We start from the raw sequence: 23,947 nt of genomic DNA, 5'->3' as shown, positions 1-23,947 counted from the left end.
AAACCAGGGTAACTACTTTGATTCATTTTAAGTGGTTTAAATCAAAATATAACTGGATAGGAATCTCAAAGGATAATAGACAAACATTCTTGTACAGCGCGGAAACTTTTTATTTTTACCCCTATGCCTAGGTCTGGTATGAGAGTAAATACATATTATGTATAATGTTTATTTTGCATTGAGTAGTAAAGTTGGTAAATGTATATCATAGATCAGTAAACCAACTTGTTGTAGACTTGAAATTTGCATTAATCTACCTTAACCTGGGTTTCACATAAGTAACACAACTTAAAGGGGGAGACTGGCATAAAACCATGTGTTGGTCATGAGTTACCACGTGTTCTAATATATATCCTTAGCTTTGTGGTTGGGATGGTAGCACAAAGATAAACATCTCCTGATTACTAATCAAAATAATCCAACTTAATGTAGGATCTCCCAACCAACATTTTACAGATATATTTGACTAATTGTCATCCTCATATGTGGTGCTCGGGATTGAACACGATTTTATGAAGGTGTACTATATGTCTCGCCCATCCATTCATCGATAAAGCTATTGTAGTTGCCGAATGTAACACTGCATATCTGGTATAACAGTAATGGGGTTAATGCCCACTTGATAATATAATCACAGTTCACATTCTGGCACTACACCCTCAGTGAATATGCCCTGTAAATGCATACCTGTCAGTTTTATGTTTTTTGACTAAATTTCATGTAATTACTATGATTTTCGAGTCTTACAACATAAGTTGAAAATCTTACGTTTTTTCTCTGCATGAGATGCATTTTTTTTTTAATGTGATTGTGTTAGACAATTTTAATTGAAATCCTCTTTTCAAGCATAAACAGTACTGTTTTTCATGATGTGGTGTTCATACTGTGTCACATGTTTACATTCTGTATTTCTTTTGAAACAAATATATATTCAATGACAAAGTTTTCTTATGGTTTACCTACAGTTTTATAAACAAACTTATGGTCTCTAATACAAAATCTTATGGCAAGGCACTACAGTAGCTTGTCTCTAATACAAAACCTTATGGCAAGGCACTAGAGTAGCTTGACAGATTATGTAAATGGGTGCAACATATGTGGGTTCATCATATGTGAGAGTAATCTTCTGTGAGAAAGCATAATCACACTAGAAAGGCTTCTCTCTAATGTGGGTCCTCATATGCAATATGAAAATACCCTTTTGTGAGAAAGCTTTTTCGCACAGGCCACATTGGAAAGGGTTTCCTCTTGTGTGGGTCCTCATATGCCGTGTGAGATTAACTATTATTGAGAAAGCAGAATCACACAGGTCACATTAGAAAGGCTTCTCTCCTGTGTGGGCCATCATATGATTTGCAAGAGAATCCTTTTGTGAGAGAGCAGAATCACATAGGTCACATTGGAAAAAGGCTTCTCTCCCAGGTGGTCCTAATATGATGTGCAAGAGAATCCTTTTGTGAGAAAGTAGAATCACACAGGCCACACTGGAGTCTTCTCTCCTGTGTGGGTACTCATATGCTGTGTGAGAATCCTTTCATGAGAAAGGAGAACCACACAGGTTACAATGGAGAGGCCACTGTCCTGTGTAAGTCATCATATGTGTGAGAGAACTCTTTTGTGAGAAACCAGAAACTCACAGGTCACACTGGAAAGGCTTCTCTCCTGTGTGGGTCCTTCTATGCCTTCTAAGATTAGCCTTTTGTGCGAAAGCTTTATTACACAGGCCACACTGGAAAGGCTTTTCTCCTGTGTGGGTCCTCATATGCTCTGTGAGATTAGCCTTTTGTGAGAAAACAGAATCACACAGGTCACACTGGAATGGCTTATTTCCTGTGTGGGTCCCCATATGCTTAGTGAGATTACCTTTAAGTGAGAAAGCTTTTTCACACAGGCCACATTGGAAAGGCTTCTCTCCTGTGTGGGTCCTCATATGCCGTGTGAGACAACTCTTTTGTGAGAAACTAGAAACACACAGGTCACACTGGAAAGGTTTCTCTCCTGTGTGGGTCCTTATATGCCTTTTAAGTTGGCCCTTTAGTGAAAAAGCTTTATTGCACACGCCACACTGGAAAGGCTTCTCTCCTGTGTGGGTCCTCATATGCTGTATGAGACTAATCTTTTGTGAGAAAGCAGAATCACACAGGTCACACTGGAAAGACTTCTTTCCTGTGTGGGTTTTCATATACAATGTGAGATGACCCTTTTGTGAGAAAGCTTTTTTGCACAGGTCACATTGGAAAGGGTTCTCTCCTGTGTGATTCATCACCTGATCTTTGAGGTGATTATTTTGTGAAAAAGCTTTATTACAATGGCCACACTGGAAAGCCTTCTCTCCTGTGTGGGTCCTTGTATGTCTTTCAAGATTACACTTCAGTGAGAAAGCTTTATTGCATAGGCCACACAGGAAAGGCTTCTCTCCTGTGTGGGTTCTTATATGATCTGTGAGAGAATGCTTATGTGAGAAAGCAGAATCACACAGGTCACACTGGAAAGGCTTTTCTCCTGTGTGGGTCCTCATATGCTTTGTGAGATTATCCTTATGTGAGAAAGCTTTTTGGCACAGGCCACATTGGAAAGGGGTTTCTCTTGTGTGGGTCCTCATATGCCTTATTATGTTACCCTTTGTTGGGAAAGCAGAATCACACATGTCACACTGGAAAGGCTTCTCTCCTGTGTGGGTCCTCATATGACGTGCAAGAGAAGGCTTTTGTGAGAAAGCAGAATCACACAGGTCACACTGGAAAGGCTTCTCTCCTGTGTGGGTCCTCATATGATGTGTAAGATAATCCTTGTGTGAGAAAACTGAATCACACAGGTCACACTGGAAAGGCTTCTCTCCTGTGTGGGTCCTCATATGCTGTGTGAGATTACTTTTTCTTGAGAAAACTTTTTCACAGAGGCCACACTGAAAAGGCTTCTCTCCTGTGTGGGTCCTCATATGCAGTGTGAGACAACTCTTTTCTGAGAAACTAGAAATACACAGGTCACACTGGAATGGCTTCTCTCCTGTGTGGGTCCTTATATGCCTTTTAAGATGATTCTTTAGTGAGAAAGCTTTATTGCACAGGCCACACTGGAAAGGCTTCTCTCCTGTGTGGGTCCTCATATGCTGTGTGAGATTACCCTTTTGTGGGAAAGCAGAATCACACAGGTCACACTGGAAAGGCTTCTTTCCTGTGTGGGTCTTCATATGCAATGTGAGATGACCCTTTTGTGAGAAAGCTTTTTCACACAGGCCACATTGGTAAGGGTTCTCTCCTGTATGGTTCATCACGTGATCTTTGAGGTGATTATTTTGTGAGAAAGCTTTATTCCATAGGCCACACTGGAAAGGCTTCTCTCTGTGTGGGTACTCATATGCTGTGTAGTGTGAGAGAACTCTTTTGTGAGAAAGCTTGCACAGGACACACTGGAAAGGCTTCTCTCCTCTGTGGATCCTCAAATGCTGTGTGAGATTACGCTTTTTTTAGAAAGCAGAATCACAAAAGTCACACTGGAAATACTTCTCTTCTGTGTGGATCATCACGTGATCTTTGAGGTCATTCTTTTATGGGAAAGCATTATTGTATAGGCTTCTCTCATGTGTGGCTCATTATATGCTTTTTGAGAGAACCCTTTGTGAGAAGGCACAATTGTACAGGTCACACTGGAAACGTTTACCTCCAGTGAGGGTCACCATGTGATATCTAAGATGACTAGTGATGTAATTGTGCTACAGATGTCACACTGGTCCTTTTCATCATATGACAAATATGGAATCTACAGATAGATCTTCCAAAGAACTGGTGATATCTATCCTCATCCTGAAAAAAAGTAATTCTAATATCAACATCTAACTCTGAATGTGTGCAATATACTCTAATAGGATAGTGAATGTTTTGTATATAAACTATTTCATACTCAAGTTTGTACCTAAACAGACCTTTGTACATGCCATGACCTAATATAAAATAAGAAGAAACAATAACAGATATCATGCAATCACATATTCCACTCTGCTTTTTCATCAGAAATGAGGTAAAAATGATCCTATAACTACAAGCAATCTCAGTGCACCACAACTACAATGACTCAAATTTTGCTCTAGCTTTCTCATCATGTCAAGAGATTTGGAAGTGGGCAATGGCCCAGCTGGCCACAACACTCATATTTTAATATTACAAAGGATTACAAAGGCGGAGCATGCTGACAGGAGACCTTTTGGTCCATATCTAGGTCGGATGCAAAAAAAAATCATAGTAATAATAAAATAATAAATAAAATCTATGATATTGTAAATAACAAATAAAATACATGAATAAATGCATAGGTATAGTTAAATAATAAACAAACAGGTAAATAGTAAATAATAATAAATTGACATATAACTAATAATAAATGAAAATCAGACAGACAAATGATAAAACAAAAACAAATAATATAAAATAAATTATAATCATTACAGCATCTTGCTTAGCTATTTATCTAAATGATTCTTAAGGCTTCAAACTGAACTGCATTGCACTACCTGTGCAGGAAGTTTATTCCATTCATTAACTACACGGTTGGCAAAGTTGTTTCTACTTACTTCCAAATTGAATCTATTTCCGGACAGTTTGAGACCATTGTTTCTTGTCTGATTCTCATTCAATGTAAAAATTTTGTCACTTTTGATGTCAATTCCCTTTAAAATCTTAAAGACCTGTATCAAGTCACCTCTGACTCTACGCTTTTTTAGGGAAAACAGATTCATATGTTTTAGTCGATTTTCGTATGATCTATTTTTGATATTTGGAATTAGTTTTGTGGCTCGCCGTTGTACTTTTTCCAGTCTGTCAATGTCTTTAATGAGATTCAGTGACCATACGGAAACAGCATATTCCAAATGTGGATGAACTAACGATTTATAAAGCTTGTTAATGAGTGATGGACTTTTGAAATCAAAAGATCGTGCAATCAGTTCTAGAATCTTATTTGGTTTCTCAGAGGCTGAAATACACTGCTTGGATGATTTGAGGTTATTACTGATGATTACGCCGAGATTTTTTCACTATCCACTTTTGTTAACGAATTTCCAAATAACTTGTAATCATACTTACTGTTATTTTTACCTATGTGCATTACCTTGCATTTACTTGTGTTAAATTTCATTTGCCACTTTTCAGACCATTGCTGTAATTGATCTAAATCTTCTTGAATATCTAATTGGTTTAAGTGATCATTTGCCATTCTGCACAGTTTTGTATCATCAGCAAGTTTGGAAACAGTAGATTTTAGTCCATGGTCTATATCATTCATATATACTATGAATAGAAGTGGCCCAAGAACGGAACCCTGAGGAACTCCACTTGTAACATTTTTCCATCTAGAAGTTTTTTCATTTAAAACAACTCTCTGTTTTCGACCATTCAACCAATTACTAGTCCAACCTAACAGGCTACCACTTATTCCGTGTAAAGCTAATTTAGTAAGTAGTCTTTCGTTTGGGATGGTATCAAAAGCTTTTGCAAAGTCTATATTGCTTCTTTTGTCATAACTTGAGATAACTGTGTTGTAGAATTCGAGTAAGTTAGTCACGCAAGAACGTTTCTGTCTGAAACCATGCTGGCTATCATTTATCAAACAGTTACTTTCTAAATGATGTTCGATAGCATCTCTGATGATAGTTTCCATTATTTTTCCTACGATTGAAGTCAAACTTATAGGCCTATAGTTATTTGGCTTCTTTTTGTCAGCTTTTTGAATATGGGAGTAACGTTAGCTAGCTTCCATTCTCTTGGGACATCTCCATAACATTCCATGTTTGGGCTGACAAGACCTGAATCTAAATATGACCAACTCAAGGAAGGTTTATTCAGTTCATCTGACTCAAATAAGCGATGCAAGTCACATCAGACGCCCCCCAAATCAGGCTCGCCCAAAGTGGCTCGACAAAGAAACTGAAAAAAGTATTGCTAAAAAGAGACAGGCTTATAAGAAATATAAGTGCTTGGGTGCATCTAATGACTATGAAACTTATGTATCAATACAGAGAGATTTAAAAAAGACAATAAGAAAAAGAAAACGACAATACGAAATGAACATCGCTGATAAATCCAAAGAGAATCCCAAAGAATTCTATGGTTATATTAGAGATAAAAAGGTTGTTAAGAATCACATTGGTCCACTATTATCTGCTGACGGTCAACTTGAATATTCAAATGAAGGAATGTGTAATATCTTAAACAATTATTTTAGCTCGGTATACGTAAACGAAACACCTCAAAGTGATTTCCAAACTGAAACCTGTGAAAAGTCTAGGGTAAACTTACTCACTACAGTAAATATAACAAAAGAAAAAATTAAAAGGTGTATAGACAAACTCAAAGTTAATAAAACACCAGGGCCTGACGGTTGGCATCCAAGAATCTTAAAGGAAATGAAAAATGAGATTGTTGTTCCATTGGAAATTATTTTCAAGAAATCCATCATATCCGGAGATGTCCCAAGAGAATGGAACCTAGCTAACGTTACTCCCATATTAAAAAAAGGTGACAAAAAGAAACCAAATAACTATAGGCCTATAAGTTTGACTTCAATCGTAGGAAAAATAATGGAAACTATCATCAGAGATGCTATCGAACATCATTTAGAAAGTAACCGTTTGATAAATGATAGCATGGTTTCAGACAGAAACGTTCTTGCATGACTAACTCACTCGAATTCTACAACACAGTTATCTCGAATTATGACAAAAGGAACAATATAGATTTAATATATCTAGACTTTGCAAAAGCTTTTGATACTGTCCCACACGAAAGACTACTTACTAAATTAGCTTTACACGGAATAAGTGGTAGCCTATTAGGTTGGACTAGTAATTGGTTGAATGGTCGAAAACAGAGTTGTTTTAAATGAAAAAACTTCTAGATGGAAAAATGTTACAAGTGGGGTTCCTCAGGGTTCCGTTCTTGGGCCACTTCTATTCATAGTACAGTATATATAAATGATATAGACCATGGACTAAAATCTACTGTTTCCAAATTTGCTGATGATACAAAACTGTGTGGAGTGGCAAATGATCACTCAAACCAATTAGATATTCAAGAAGATTTAGATCAATTACAGCAATGGTCTGGAAAGTGGCTAATGAAATTTAACACAAGTAAATGCAAGGTAATGCACATAGGTAAAAATAACAGTAAGTATGATTACAAGTTATTTGTAAATCCGTTGACAAAAGTGGATAGTGAAAAAAATCTCGACGTAATTATCAGTAATAACCTCAAATCATCCAAGCAGTGTATTTCAGCCTCTGAGAAACCAAATAAGATTCTGGGACTGATTGCACAATCTTTTGATTTCAAAAGTCCATCACTCATTAACAAGCTATATAAATCGTTAGTTCGTCCACATTTGGAATATGCTGTTTCCGTATGGTCACTGAATCTCATTAAAGACATTGACAGACTGGAAAAAGTACAACGGCGAGCCACAAAACTGATTCCAAATATCAAAAATAAATCATACGAAAATCGACTAAAACACATGAATCTGTTTTCCCTAAAAAAGCGTAGACTCAGAGGTGACTTGATACAGGTCTTTAAGATTTTAAAGGGAATTGACATCAAAAGTGACAAAATTTTTACATTGAATGAGAATCAGACAAGAAACAATGGTCTCAAACTGTCCAGAAATAGATTCAATTTGGAAGTAGGTAGAAACAACTTTGCCAACCGTGTAGTTAATGAATGGAATAAACTTCCTGCACAGGTAGTGCAATGTAGTTCAGTTCAAAGCTTTAAGAATCATTTAGATAAATAGCTAAGCAAGATGCTGTAATGATTATAATTTATCTTATATTATTTGTTTTTGTTTTATCATTTGTCTGTCTGATTTTCATTTATTATTAGTTATATGTCAATTTATTATTATTTACTATTTACCTGTTTGTTTATTATTTAACTATACCTATGCATTTATTTATGCATTTTATTTGTTATTGTTATTTACATTATTATAGTTTTTATTTATTATTTTATTATTAATATGACTTTTTTTTTGCATCTGACCTAGATATGGATCAAAAGGTCTCCTGTTGGCATGCTCCATCTTTGTAATTCCTTTGTAACACAGAGAGAAATAAGAAACCAAATGAAAATCTTAGATGTTAGGAAATCACATGGACCAGATGGAATTGCAAATTGGATACTGAAAGAGTGTATAGATGAACTAATGGACAAATTATACAAGACTTCTCACTCAAAGATGGAAAGGTACCACAGGAAAGATGCCAACATCATACCAATATATAAAGGAGGAAACAAAGAAGATCCTACAAACATCAGACCAGTATCCCTTATAAGCACAGTAGCAAAAATATGTGAAAAAGTTTATCAGGAGCAAATGGATCACACTTGGAAGGGAATAAGATATTAAACCCTAAAGAATTTGGCTTTAGAGGTGGATGATCGTGTACCACAAACTTAATATGTTTTTACTAAGATTAATAGAGATAATACAAAAGATGGCTGGGCAGATTGCACCTTCTTGGACTTGCAGAAGGCTTTTGACAAAGTACCACATAAAAACCTAATAAGAAAAATTGAAATAATAGGAGAAATACAAGGTAAGCTACTGGAATGGATGAAAGATTTCTTAAGTGGGAGAAAAATGAGAGTGGTACTTAGAGACAAAAACTTGAACTGGGAAGATATGATAAGTGGCATCCCGCAGAGCTCTGTATTGGCTCCTTTAATGTTTGCCATATATATAGATGATACGGATGATGGAGTGAAGTGTTACATGAACTTCTTTGCTGATGATGCCAAATTACTCCATTTGTGTTGCTCCCAGACACGAACAGAGCAACACGTATTTTTGGAGCGCTAACTCACGAACGAAATACGAACAAGAAGATTGGAAACGATCAATGTCGGCCTGGTTGTTTACATATGGTGTGGCAGGGGCTGTGCATTCGTGGTGATCCAAATGTAGGTCGTAGTTGTATCTCCGCTTAACTTTTTTTTTTTTTTTTCTATCAAAATGGAAACACCTAAATTTAAGGATTCAACAAAGAGAAGCCTTGAGGAAACAAGAATTGAGACACCACTCGGGGTAGTAAGGAAAAATTCTTCTTTCGCATCAACACCAAGAGAGCATCAGAGGCTGGACATAAGTAGATTTTCTGGATTTGAAAGAGAAGGCAATGTCTTACTTAGAGGAATAGAGATGGATAGAGAACCCAGGTACAGGAATATAATGAGGAATAGAGATATGAATGACATTGTAGATGAATTATTAGAGCTTAAAAGTGAGTACAAGATGATGTACCAAGAAATATCAATCCTAAGAAAAGCTAATGAAGAAAACAATAGGGAGATAGACGAGTTGAAAAAGGAATTAAAACAGCTTAAGGGTGATAATGAGAGGTTAAAAAGTGAGGATAATAATAGGAACAAGGCTTTGAAATGCGAAATTAAAAGTCAAATGAAAGAAGTAACTGAAAAGGTGGAAGAAAAAATCAAGGAGAATGACCTACAGGAAATAAAAAAGTGGAAAATTGAACATGAAAGTCAAGAAATATCCCTGAAGAAAATAATGGAACAACAAGTAAAGGATAATACCAAAGAAACTGTGATTCAGATTATTAAAGAGAAAAGTAACCTAGTTAGGGTCACAGTGGATAGAAAAAGATGTATAGATCTATGGCATTAAAGAAAAGCATGATGTACCAAGATATCAGAGGGAAAAGGAAGAAAAAGAGATTGCCAAAGAAATACTAAAAGAATCACAGACAGATGAGTTAGGCTGGGACCGGGAAATCAAGGAAACCCATAGGGGCAGGTACTCCAAAGAAAAACAGTATAGACCACTAAAAGTTAAACTTAGATTGCAAACAAGTGCTGAAGAAATATTATCTAGAACAGTAAGATTTGCAAATAGCAAACAGTACAAAAATATATGGATAAAAAAATAAATAAATGAGGAAGAAAAAGAGAAAGAAAAAGAACTTAGGAATGAGGCAAACGAAAAGAATGAGAAAAGAACTGAAAAGGAAAATAATTAGTTTTTTTTAATGATAGATATGTCTGTAGCTCAAGTTTTGCTAGTCTCTCTTCATATGATATTTTTGAGTGTGTTGGTGCCAATTTTGTAATTGCTCTTTGTATTCTTTCAAGTTTTGTTATACATTTTTTTTTGTACTTGGTGACCACATCGTTGCTGCATATTCCAATCTTGGTCTTATCAAAGTGATTAGTATTTTCTTCACCATATCTTCATCCAGATATGTAAATGCCCCTTTGATTGTTCTTATCAAATTACAAGTTTCTCCAAAAATCTTGTTTATATGTTTCTCTGGTGACATATTATTCATAATTATGACTCCCAGGTCCTTCTCATTTTCTACCTATTATATTCCTTCTTCTCCCAGTTTATATGATCCTACTATTCTTTTTTTGCTTCTTCCAAATTCCATTATACACTTCTTAGTATTGAACTCCATCTCCCACTTCCTACTCCATTACCATACTTTATTGAGATCACTATGTAGTGACTCACAATCTTCTTCAGTGTTCACTTTTTTCAACAGTTTTGCATCATCTGCAAAGAAGCTTATATAGCTTTCAATTCCTTCATCCATATTATTGGGACCAGAACTGTTCCTTGTGGAACACCACTTCTTACTTCATCCCAATAAGAGTGTTTGTCTCCTATCACTACTCTCATTTTTCTTTCTTGCAAAAAGTCTTCCATCCATTTAAGCAGTTTGCCCTGTATTCCTCCTGCAGTTTCTAATTTCTTAGGCAACTTCTTATGTGGTACTTTGTCAAAAGCTTTTTTTAGGTCTAGAAATGCACAATCGGTCCATCTCTTTCTTGTATTATGTCTATTAGCCTTGAATAGAAACATATTAAATTTGTGATGCATGATTGTCCTTGTCTGAATCCAAATTGCCTTGGATTTAGCACATTGTTTTTTTTTTATATATATACCTTACCCACCTACTTTTGATAATTCTTTCACAAATTTTTGCTATTGTACTTTTTAGAGACTGGTCTATAGTTAGTAGGGTCTTCTTTATTTCCCCCTTTATATATAGGTACTATATTTACTCTTCTCCATTCTTTTGGAACTTTTCTTTTTTTCAAGGAACTGTTTATTATGCTATGTATTTTGTCTGCCAGTTCATTTCTGGATTCTTTCAAAATCCAGTTTACCATTTCATCTGGTCCATACAATTTTCTGAAATCAAGATTACTCAAGTGTTTCATTATTTCATTCCTTGTTACTTCTATTTCTATCATATGGGGACTTTCTCTTCCCATTCGATGTGATTATTAGGTCCAGTCTCAATGGTTCTTCATTTCTATACCTACTGTTCTCTTGAATCCATTGCGTCATTGTATGATCAATATTCATCTCAAGTAGAACATTTCCCCATGAAACGTCTCCACCCTTTACTGTCATCTCTTCCCAGCAGATTTCTTTGCAATTAAAGCACCCATTATAACTATTCTTCCTCCATCTTCCATTATTTTATTTAATATTATCCTTGTGTTTTCTAACATACTTTTATGTTCTCTCTCTTCCCATGAGGCCATTTTTGGAGGCACATAATTTATTACAAACTTTCTGCTCTTCCTATCTGTCTTTCACTTCCATCATAATCATCTCTATTCTTTCCATATGTGACATTCCTCATGTTTGTATCCTTCTTAGTCAGGAACACAACTCCACCCCCTTGTTTTGTCTCTCTGTTTCTAATCCAATAATTATATGCATCATGTCCTACACTGTTGGGTGGTAGTGGACCTTTCAATTTTATCTCTACAATTCCCATTATGTCCAGTTCTTTTTCCTTCAGATAATCATTCAGTTCGTTCAATCCTGTTATCAATCCATTTATATTTGTGTAAGACACTCTTAATTTTCTGCTACTTCCATTGTATTTTCTGTTTCCCTTTTGTTTTTCTCTGTTATGACCCATTTCCTCACTTTCATATTTACTATTCTCCAATAGAAGTCCTCTTTTTCTGACTGTTCTGTTCTAGTTTTTTCCTTAGCTTCTTGTCTTTTTGTTTTTTCCTCCTCTCTTTCCTCTTTATTCATTTCTCTTTTTATCCATACCTTTTTATATTATTCACTGTCTGCTAGTTTCCCTGTTTTTGCTAAGATATTCTCTGCTGTCGTTTGTGACCTGAATTTATTCTTAATTGGCCTGGTCTTATCTGTACTATATTTCCCAAGTTTGTATTTCTTCAATTTGTTTTCCTATTTCAGGTTCATCTTCCTGAACTAATTCTAATATATTGTTTACTTTTTCTTATTCCTCATTAATTCTCGTAGTCCTCTTTAAGTTATACTTCTCTTCCATCCCTAATATAATTATACATTTCTTTTTATCTGCTAAGTCTCTTACTATATTCTCCTTCTCCCTCATTACTTTAATAACTGTATTTTTAGTTTCTTTCATCTGCTGTGTCACTATGATGTTAAATACAATTTTATTGTTCTCTTGGACTTTCTTCCAACCCTGTGCTTCTTATGCTATGGACTCTTTATTCTCTCTAATATTATTCCTCTTTAATTCCTCATTCTCATCTTTTACTTCCTTTAACTGTTTTTTCAATTCTTCTATTTCTTTAGTTAGATTTTGGTTTTCCTTCTTTAATTGTTCCAATTTATCAACTCGCTGTGCAATCTGTGTGAGTTGACCTAGCCTACTTTCCCAGTGTTGAGCCATTTTTTCTAGTCTTTCCTCTAGCCTTGCTAATCAGGGGAGGTTGGCATCCCCCCTTCAATAAATCCATTGAAATTATTATCTTCACTTTCTATTTTGTTATTCTTATTTATATGTCGTTTGTGACCTGAATTTATTCTTAATTGGCCTGGTCTTATCTGTACTATATTTCCCAAGTTTGTATATTTCTTCAATTTGTTATCCTATTTCAGGTTCATCTTCCTGAACTAATTCTAATATATTGTTTACTTTTTCTTATTCCTCATTAATTCTCGTAGTCCTCTTTAAGTTATACTTCTCTTCCATCCCTAATATAATTATACATTTCTTTTTATCTGCTAAGTCTCTTACTATATTCTCCTTCTCCCTCATTACTTTAATAACTGTATTTTTAGTTTATTCTTTCATCTGCTGTGTCACTATGATGTTAAATACAATTCTATTCTTCTCTTGGACTTTCTTCCAACCCTGTGCTTCTTATGCTATGGACTCTTTATTCTCTCTAATATTATTCCTCTTTAATTCCTCATTCTCATCTTTTACTTCCTTTAACTGTTTTTTCAATTCTTCTATTTCTTTAGTTAGATTTTGGTTTTCCTTCTTTAATTGTTCCAATTTATCAACTCGCTGTGCAATCTGTGTGAGTTGACCTAGCCTACTTTCCCAGTGTTGAGCCATTTTTTCTAGTCTTTCCTCTAGCCTTGCTAATCAGGGGAGGTTGGCATCCCCCCTTCAATAAATCCATTGAAATTATTATCTTCACTTTCTATTTTGTTATTCTTATTTATATTTCTAAACTTAATGATTTTACTGAAATTATTCACTTCTCCCACGTCCGCTGAGGATCTCTTGTTGACATTCTTTTTTCCGTCAGGTGGCGCCCATGCGCCTCCCTCCTCATTTCCTTCCATTTCCCTCAGTAATCCCTCCCCTTCTCCTTTTCCATCACCTTCCCACTACACCACAAGCTTTCCCCTTCCCTATTGATACAAAAAGGTACTTCCTCATTGTTGAGATCCATGAAAAGTTCCAATCTTTGCCATGACTCGGTCTACGTGTGATTCACCTTGGTCTTTGGATCACGTGTTGGACACCTTGGTCTTTGGATCATGTGTTGGACTCGTGATCGACAGCTATTTCCCTCCCGGAAAAGAGCTCAGAGCTCGTATGACCAATCTATGGGTAATACTGTGACCTTACACACACCCCGAACTCCCCGCCCACGAGAGTTGGAGTATCGACTCAAAGCGCAGCGATACTGAAATTATTTTCAGCCCTGGGCAGGATTCGAACCCGGACCGCCGTAGTGACAGTCTGGGACTCTACCAACCGCGCCACCGAGTCGTGTGTGTGTGTGACCTATGATCACTGGTGGTGGTATGGATCAAACTAAACTCTATTAAGTTTCTTACTGTTGTGTTATTAGTGTAATAGATTGCATATAGTTGCATTATTTCAACTATTTTCTTTAAAATGTGTGATTTTCATGTAATTTGACCAAAGAGAAGTTATGATTTAGCCTGTGCAATATGACCAACCACAGCTACGAATACCGTAACAAATTAGCATATGGTTGCATTATTTTTGGATTATTTTCTTTAAAATGTGTGATCTTCATTTAATTTAATCAAAGAGAAGTTACCTTTTTTATCCTCTGCAAAATTACTGACCACAGCTACAATTCGTCCAGCCTGCCATCTATGATCATTGTTGGTATGGATCAAACTTCACACATTTTAAAGAAAATAGTTCAAGTAATTCAATTATATGCAATCTATTATACTAATAACACAATAGTAAGAAACTTAAGAAAGTGTAGTTTGATCCATACCACCAGTGATCATAGATGGCGGACTGGACTAATCGTAGCTGTGGTCGGTAATTTTGCAGAGGATGAAAAAGTAATTTCTCTTAGATCAAATTACATGAAAACCACACCTTTTAAAGAATATAGTTCAAATAATTCAACTATATGCAGTCTATTACACTAATAACACAATAGTATTTCTTAAAAGAGTGAAGTTTGATCCATACCACCAGTGATCATAGATGGCGGGCTGGACGGTATTCGTAGCTGTGGTTGGTAATTTTGCAGAAGATAAAAACTAAAAACGTAACTTCTCTTTGATCAAATTACATGAAAATCACACCTTTTAAAGAAAATAGTTCAAATAATGCAACTATATGCTAATTTGTTGCGGTATTCGTAGCTGTGGTTGGTAATTTTTCAGAGGCTAAAAACATAATTTCTCTTTGGTCAAATTACATGAAAATCACACATTCTAAAGAAAATAGTTCAAATAATTCAACTATATGCAGTCTATTACACTAATAACACAATAGTAGGAAACTTAATAAAGTGTAGTTTGATCCATACCACCAGTGATCATAGATGGTGGGCTGGACGAATCGTAGCTGTGGTCGGTAATTTTGCAGAGGATAAAAATGTAACTTCTCTTTGGTCAAATTACATGGAAATCACACATTATAAAGAAAATAGGTCAAATAATGCAACCATATTCTAATTTTTTATATAAAATTGTGCATTTGAGCAAAAACCATCTTTGTTCAGGTTTTGTCGGTATTTAGTGAGTCAGGCAGTATGCGTAGCTGTGGCTAGAAACTAGAGGCTAGAAACGTGACTTATCTGATCAAATTACATGTAAGTCACACATTTAAAAGAATATGTCAAATAATGCAATCATATATATAGAATAGCGGACCTACTAATTTGCGACAACAGACAACATGCGACAACTTGAGACAACAACATTTTTTATTGTGACAACTAATATATTTTCCACTTTTTTCCTCAAAATTGTAATCTAGTGGGGAATTTACATCTATATTGTTAATATTGTGGTATTTGGAGACCAGAAATTTAGCGATTTCCCTTAGACTTGCACTGCCGAAAATGCGTCAACAAATCGAGCCATTTCTACCATGGCCGCACGAGCAGGTGTCTGTAAAACGAGAACTGTAAGACATTTTTTATTGCGACAATTAATATATTTTCCACTTTTTTCCTCGGACCTATGTTATTACATTGGGATGGGGAATACTTTACATATCAAAGATTTTTTTTGCATATTCAGGCCAAGCTGAGTTCCGGAATTGATAGGGCTTCATTAGGATTTTCCGAACTTGTAGTAGGGAGTGATGAGGAAAAGGCATTTGTCAAAGCGATGAAGGAATGCTTTCCAGGAGCAACTTTCATGTTATGCGCTCAACATCTGGAAGTGAACACAAAAAGGAAACTCAGTGCAATTGGGATAACAAAAACAAAATGTGTAATTCAGGATATATTCGGAGCAAGTGGTATATTGACACAACCCGATGATTTTGCATTTGAGCAACGAGCCTTAGAACTTAAAGCAAAATTAAATCAGATAGCTCCTTCCTTTATGGATTACTTTGAAAACAAACTTTTACCTGCTCTTCGGGACTATGTGCATAGACCAAAGACTCAGAACGATTTCTTGCCGTTCAGTTGGACAAACAATAACTGCGAGTCTATGAACAATATACTGAAGCACAGTATTAATTGGAATCCTCGAAAACTACCCGAGTTAATTGATAAATTGCACGGGGTTGTTAAGCTTCAAGAACTTTATACCAAACGCGCCCTGTACCAGAAATGGAATTACGAAGTAGCTGGATGGGTAGAAAAATTCCGTGCCAACGATATGGTGTGGAATTAAAAAACCGAGGAACAAAAGAATGCAATTTACGAAAAGTTTCTAAGTTACAAACAGAAGAAAGCGCAGAGTACCCACATCGTTTCAACTGATGGACTGTTAAAAATTCCGAAAACCCCCACAACCGCTAAGAAGCCAGGTCAACGCACACGAGTGAGAGGAGAGCGGGCAAGGAAAAGGAAGAAATTAATACATGATTAACGGGGAACTCTAGATATTTTTTGTTGTGAATAAGTGTGTATGTATGCTTTTGTATCTTATAATGCAATGTTAAATTTTTAGAATACTTATTGTACCTATTGTATTAATTGTGAATAGATGACAAATTTGAACTACATGATTTTTATTTATTTTCTCCTTATCCGTACTTGCAGACCTTGCAGTAGTAAAATAAAAAAAGCCTACAACGAAAGGAAATCCCCGCCCAAATGCATGTGCCGACCGCAGGTCTTACAGTTCTCGTTTTACAGACACCTGCTCGTGCGGCCATGGTAGAAATGGCTCGATTTGTTGACGCATTTTCGGCAGTGCAAGTCTAAGGGAAATCGCTAAATTTCTGATCTCCAAATACTACAATATTAACAATATAGATGTAAATTCCCCACTAGATTACAATTTTGAGGAAAAAAGTGGAAAATATATTAGCTGTCACAATAAAAAATGTTGTTGTCTCAAGTTGTCGTATGTTGTCTGTTGTTGTCGCAAATTAGTAGATCCCATAGAATTGTGCATTTGAGCAAAAACTGTCCTTGTTTGGTTTTTGTTGTTTAATTGTTGGTGGTGGGTAATTTTGCAAAGGCTAGAAATGTGACTTCTCTGATCAAATTACATGTAAGTCACACATTTTAAAGAAAATATGTCAAATAATGCAACCATATATATAGAATTGTGCATTTGAGCATAAACCATCCTTGTTTAGGTTTTGTCATTTTTTTTGTTGTTGTCTTTTTTGTCGGTTTGTTTATTTTTTTTTTCAGCAAGCAGACACCGTTTTTGACATGCTCAGGCAATTTATTGAACCATAACTAAACCTTCACATGCCAAGTTGCATATAAATTGGGGTAACGGTTTGAATTTCAGTGAGTATCTCTAAATTGGCAAATTAATTGTTGCTATAAAGATACAAATTTGGTATCATGCAATGTCTCACATTGGTTTTGACATACTCAGATGATTTGTTGACCCATGAAGCCCAAGTATTACAAAAATCTTATAAAATTGGACCAGTGGTTTAGAGTTTATGTGTAATCTTTACAAATTACCACCCTTAACTCTAACCTTTTGTTATGGTAAAGTCTAGCCAAAAATTCGGGATAAAAATAATTTAAAAAATCGGATCTCCATTATTTTTTCAAGCTATTTCAATATTTTAAAAAGTATTTTGTTTCTAATGAAATTGTCTTACCCCCATATCATTGCACTTACGAATTCAAGAAGACACACTTGCTGAACCTGTACAAACCACAGCCACGAAAATAATATCTTAAATAGCTGAGAGTTCAACTCAATGCTGGACGGGCTATGACGTCACATGTAAACAAAACAGACGGTGATGTAAATTGATTATATATCTTCCCTATTTTTCTATTTATATTTTCTGTTCTATGTTCTATATTTTATATCTAATATTTTATAGATCATATTTTGTATTTTCTGTTTTTATTTTTATTCTATATATGCATTTTCATTTTATATTTATATTTTATATCTATATTTCTATGTTTTATATTACTATTTCTATTTTATTCTGATTTCTAGTTTCTAGTTTTAATCATATATGTTTTCTATCTTCTATTTCTATATATATATATACATATATATATATATATATAGATATATATGTATATATATTTCTATGTCTTTTTACTTTCATGGTGCAGTTGTGATTGCTGACACAATAGAGCAACTGTAAGTGGAGACATGGAACACAGGACTAGAAAGAAATGGTCTAAAAACGAATAAAAACAAATCTGAAGGACGTGTCACAACTTTGGCGTTGTATTGAGAGATGGCTGTCAGGGCGGAGCACTGGGAGTTCCCCTGTGGTGCCACATATAATCATTTTATAATTTTATTTTATTTTATAATTCTATTTTATATTTTCATAATGTTGCCACATATAATTATATTATAATTTTTTGTCACACCCACTGAGGTAAAAATCAAAGCAATGTTTTCTATACAAAGGTTTCGTTTCCTCGAGTCATAGACATGGCAATATGAGCAAGAGAGAGCGACGTTGCCGCTACATCTATTCTCTGGCCCCGTCCCCCTCACACTGCATTCAGTGTGAGCCGTGCGGGCCGTGTTATCTATGGAGATGTGGCAACACCGGGAAATCTCCTAACCCCGCCTTAGCAGTCACTTCTCGTTGCGCTGACTATAGTGATTCCCATTTTCTTTCGTCTCGTTCAGCCCCTTCGGCTATTACTTTCCTTCGCTCTATGGAATCGCTGGAAGTCTTAAGGCCTCCGGTAACTACTTTTTGGTATTTCCCTCCCCTTCTCCCCAGCAAATGTTGTGAGAGTTTATCGCCAATTGGCTACAGTGCCTTATCGATTTTAAGTATCTTCTATTTACTCAGGAATCCCCCCCCCTCATCTTCCAAGATGTCTGTATGCTCATGATCGAAGTAATCACAGATGTTATAATGTTAAGATTAACTTCTTAACTTCTCAATTCAATTAATTCACCATATCACATTTTATATCCTTGTACTTTATGATTAAGATTGGTATATTCTACCTATGTATTACAATTTGATTTTGTTTCTCAATTGTTTTGGTTGGAGGTTCCGCCAGAGTCCCCCCCCCCCTGCGCGCTTGCCACTTCTCGTCTAGACTAGTTAGGATCATATGTCCCTTCCTCGTAACTAGTAACTACCTCGCAAGACTATTAGAAATACATCAACTCTGCCCAGACGTTGTGTCGCATTCCTCTCCGAATTTTAACGATCAGAAAAGTGCCCGCCGAAAATCAGCGTGCTGCCTCATGCTGGATGCCGCTGATATCACGCAGTAGGCAGTAGGCACGCCACATTCTCCGTGAGAACACGTATGAGGACCTGGCTTCCTCGAAAGTGAATAAATCAACATGAACATATTGTTCTCATCGTTGGCCATCGCCAATCACGTTGCAGTGACTCGTGTCTAGAGTGTTCCGAAAACTGATGGAAATAAGAAATGTGCTTCGTGACGTGCCCCGAAATCAGAATCTACGAGTTCAGTCAGGGCTCATTGCCAACCCCACTCCAGCGATTCAATGGATAAAACTTACGTGTTCAGGAAAACAGACCTCTAGAGAATGTATGAAGCGGAAAGATCGACGAAATCGGGGGAAATGAAATCATTGAGCGCGATTCCCCTCCCTTACCACGTGGTGTTCAGTGCTATCGACTAAGGACAGGCATGGCTCCCGCTGCCCGTATGCGACGCATGAATCCACGAATATCAACAGCATCCTGTTCAATTGAGGGCTTCCACTCATTTGGGGACTTCACCAGTCAGTGCACTATTACAGGAGAGAATAATCAGAGGTATTATCTTTATACTAGCCAAATTACCCGCGCGTTGCTGCGGGCAAATGTGAGGAAACTAAATTCAAACGAAAAAAAATTCTTAACACCCTTAGATCAGTTGAGGCCAAATCTTCGTTCGGTTTCGGCTTCAGCACGTATTTCTCAATAAAAATTTCCTCTACTTCTGCTGCCTCTCAAAGTTTCCGGAATCTATTATAATTTAAAATTTTCAACCAAGTTATATGTGACGACTGGTAAAGTTTCAAAACACCCTGGATTTCTAAGGGGTAACCCGCCCCCCAACCCTTCACCGCCCCCCTTCAGGAGATTCATGGTTTCGCAGGAAACTTGAAGGGCTGAACTAAGAACAGTTCACGGTTATGATTTGCAGAGAATTTGGATTCCTTTGCACAACGCAAGAAGCAAAACAGTTCAGGTGAGAAGGTTCCCTATATCAAAGAGTGAAAAATGCATTTTTCACTGTGTCCAATTGTAGAATATATTTAGTTTTTCGTCTATGTGTGTCTTTTTTGTGTAGGATAATGGGTGGGTTTGTCTATGAATGTTATGTGTATTGATCATGGTGTTTTCTAATGTGTTTTTGAAGTCTTTCCAGTTTGCTTTTGAGAAATTGTGTCTCGGTGTTGTTGGTATGAGTATGGTTTTAGTGGATAGTTTAATTTCTATTGGTATATGATCTCAAGACTTTAGGTCGTCTTGTCTTATACTGTGTATTAGGTGGTGGTGTCTGTTTGCGAGAATGATGTCAGGTTTTCCTACACGTTGTTGTGAAATGTATGTGTGGAAATCAGGGTCTAGGTAAATCATGTGATTTTGTTGGATGTATTTGTAAATGGTCGTGCCAAGAGCGTCGTTGTAACTGTGTCCTAATGAGTTGTGGTGTACGTTTAAATCTCCTATTAGGTAAACTGGTATTTGTTTGTGCATGGGACTGAGAATGTCTTGTGTCGGGAAGTGTGGTCTGCGAGGGGACATGTATGTGCTGTATGTGGTGGCAATAATTATTGGGCCTTTTTGGGTTTGTAGTTCCATTGCTAGAACTTCCTACCGAAATGAGTCCGTCAATTTATATTCTATCCCTTTTCTTATTGTAATTGCTATGCCAGCGTTGTCTTCGTTGTGTGTGTTTAGTGTGTGTGTGTGTGCGTGTGTGTGTGTGTGTGTGTGTGTGTGTGTGTGTGTGTGTGTGTGTGTGTGTGTTATAGTTCATTTTTTTGTTTTGTTTGCCTGTGGAGTTGAGCAATATTACTTCTGGATATACCTTTAGGTAATAGTTACTCAGTTCGTTTCTTCTGTGGAATGTCCATTTTAGTACGTTATGTTGTATTATAGTTACTTGTTCCATCTTATGTGCTTTATGATATTTTATTAGTTTTTGGTTGTTTTTGTTGTGAATGTGTGTTTCTTTTGCTTGTTTGATCTTCGTGGCAGTTATTCTGAGTGTCGTCTGTGTTTGAGTGATCTTGAGATTCTGTGTAGTTGTCACTGTTATAGTGTCTGTAGGTGTTTGGTGTGTGTTTTGTGTATGAGGAGGTAGATGCTGCTTGAGGTTCTTCTTGATGTTCAATGTTGCTTGTTTCTGTGTTTTCCATTAGAGTTTCTACTGTAGGGTGAGTGAGATTGTTGAGCATGTTTTGTATTGCATGAGTGTTTCTGATTTCCTCTGGAGTGATGACTGTTGGGAGGCCGTTTGCTTTGTATATTTTGTCTAGTGTGTTTTGGAAAATGCCTGGAGAAGCTGCTTCGCTTATGTTTGCGTAAATTATGGCTATGTTGATGATTACTGTTTGTTCCATAGGTGGTGCTTTCCATGTGTTATTTTGTGTGATTGGTGATGGCGTATTGCTAGAGAGTATTGCTTGTGCACATGTATTGTTTGTTTTGCTTCGTGCGTCTTTGAGAAGTTGTTTATGAAGAGCCTTCCTTATTGGGCAGCTTGCTACATATGTGGGGTGATTTCTTTCGCAAGCAATACATTTGAATGTTTTGGTGTTACATTGATCTCCTCCGTGTTGTGTAGATGTGCATTTGTTGTAAATTGTGTAGTTGTCTGAAAGAGTGCATTGCCTACGTGTGTGCTTGTAGCTGTAGCATTTGTTACATTGTGGAATGTGTATGTAGATGTCTTTAGAAAGTGCGTGTGTGGGGAATGACTGACTGATTATTAAGGCGCGGTCACACGAGCAATATTTAGGGCAATTTTTCAGCAATAATTTATTTGAGCAATCTTAAGCCAAAATCTGGTCATACGAACTTAGCCAAATTGTAGCACCAACTTTGGCTTAACCCCTTCAATACGGGCCACATCGTACGTCTGGCAGCATTAGCTGCCAGACATAGGATGTTGCGTCATAGTACTCGCATTACAAAAAATAAAATAAAATAAAATAAAGAACAGGAACCTATTACATAAATGATAAATGCCAAAAAAAAATGTTGGCTAGTGGGGCTTTCACCATTCTGTCTTCAACGAAATCATGGTAATAAATCATGGCAATAAATAAACGCGCAAGACCGTCAACACAAAAACCGGCAATGTATTACCAATTTGATCAATTGTGAGCAAAAATATAACAGATGAAAAAAGAAAAATAGAAATTTTAAAGGAAAATATAGATCCTGAGAAGGGTTAAGCTAGGTTTATTATGAATTTCCAGCAAATGGAAGATATCAACCAATATGAAGCCTATAAGAAAGCATTAAACATTTTATGTCAAAATGTGATCAGGATCCTATCAGGTCTTTGGTTAGAATGATCAAAGAAGTCATAACAAGTGAATCAGACACAGAATACTTTGCTAGATTAGATAGATGGTCAAAAGACATGAATTCTATCTTGAGAGATTCAGATTGGATAGAAAGATCTAGTGACAAAATGAAAGTTTCTCAGGTAATAAAATTTGTCACATTTGGATTGTTGACTAAATATAGTGATGATTTAACGGCAGAAAAGCTGTATAAAGATCTCAAGTCAAATGTGAATTTAGGGGAAGTAGATTATCTTCTTCAAGGGTACAGTGAGATCAGAATGATAAATCCAATGTGATGACGGTGGTACAACAGAGGAACTCTCGAGGAGAGTTTAAGAAAACAGAAGGAGGACATAGATGGAAAGTTAGAAGTCCATCCAGGGATACTAGAATCCTATGTTTTAATGGTTATACTTGGGGACACAAAGCACAAGACCTATTATGGAATTATTTGTATAAATTGCAAATATGAATGTCATGATGAGTATCAGTGTAGAAGCCTACCATTCTGTATGTATCACCAAAGAATAGGCCATAAAACCCATGAATGTAGAAATTTTCGTATGCATCAGAAAATAAGAGGAAAACCCCCCAGACACAGAATAAATCAATATTCTAGAAATTTCCATATATATACAAATGGACGGTATTGTGTTAAAGATAAGAATGATAGAAGGGTGAAAGAAACATCCAATATCAAAGATAAATTGATAATTACTATTGGAAAAACTTATGTAGGATCTCTCATTGCTGGTAGAGTGTTCAATAAGCCTATTCAAATACTTATTGATACAGGATCTGTAGTTAATGTAATTACTAGTAAATTTTTAAACCAGTTGAAACCAGGAGTGAAAATCTTGGAACCAATCCATTACTCATTGCAAGGAGTAACTGGAAATAAATTAAAAACATTAGGTAAGGTTGAACTAGAAGTTATCTTATATACAAATGAACATTTGCACATTCCAGTGATAGTTGTAGAAAAATCTATTTCCAGGAGATTTATTGATAGGATTTGCGACTATGAGAAAAGAGAACATGGTGATATGTCCTGCTGACTTAGGGATCTTAGTGAAATCATAGTTAATCCCATTTCTAAATCAACCAGACTTAAGACCAGTGGCAGGAGTCAATGAATCCCTAGACATAGATAAGAAAGATAACAATTTTACTTTAGATAACGAGGTCGAGTGGTCCAGACCAACAGAAAATAAAGCCTCAGATAGTGAACCTAACTCAGATGTTCAAGAAACCCCAG

At 36.1% G+C, this 23,947-nt stretch overlaps 1 protein-coding gene across 2 annotated transcripts; it reads right to left on the bottom strand.

The window, feature by feature from the left end:
• Positions 1-1,100: 1,100 nt before the first annotated feature.
• Positions 1,101-17,933, bottom strand: LOC143031912 (uncharacterized). Of its 2 annotated transcripts, none has more exons than XM_076196281.1 (2): positions 17,827-17,933; positions 1,101-3,803 (listed from the first exon to the last, which is right to left on the bottom strand). In XM_076196281.1, exon 2 carries the CDS (start codon positions 3,269-3,271, stop codon positions 1,634-1,636), a length of 1,638 nt encoding a protein of 545 aa, XP_076052396.1. In that variant the 5' UTR covers positions 3,272-3,803; positions 17,827-17,933; the 3' UTR covers positions 1,101-1,633. The 2 variants fall into 2 exon arrangements, with proteins under 2 accessions (XP_076052396.1, XP_076052397.1); XM_076196282.1 differs by having other exon boundaries at positions 17,807-17,921.
• Between the last annotated feature and the right edge of the window lie 6,014 nt (positions 17,934-23,947).

Source organism: Oratosquilla oratoria, chromosome 12 (genome assembly GCF_046742065.1).
Source record: "Oratosquilla oratoria isolate Oo_2021 chromosome 12, ASM4674206v1, whole genome shotgun sequence".
NCBI lineage: Eukaryota > Metazoa > Arthropoda > Malacostraca > Stomatopoda > Squillidae > Oratosquilla > Oratosquilla oratoria.
Note: the sequence above shows the minus strand (reverse complement) of the source record. Positions and strands in the feature narration are given on the sequence as shown.

Excerpts from the sequence above, each read along its gene's own strand:
- LOC143031912 (XM_076196281.1), bottom strand. The coding sequence starts at position 3,271 with ATGAACCATACAGGAGAGAACCCTTACCAATGTGGCCTGTGTGAAAAA.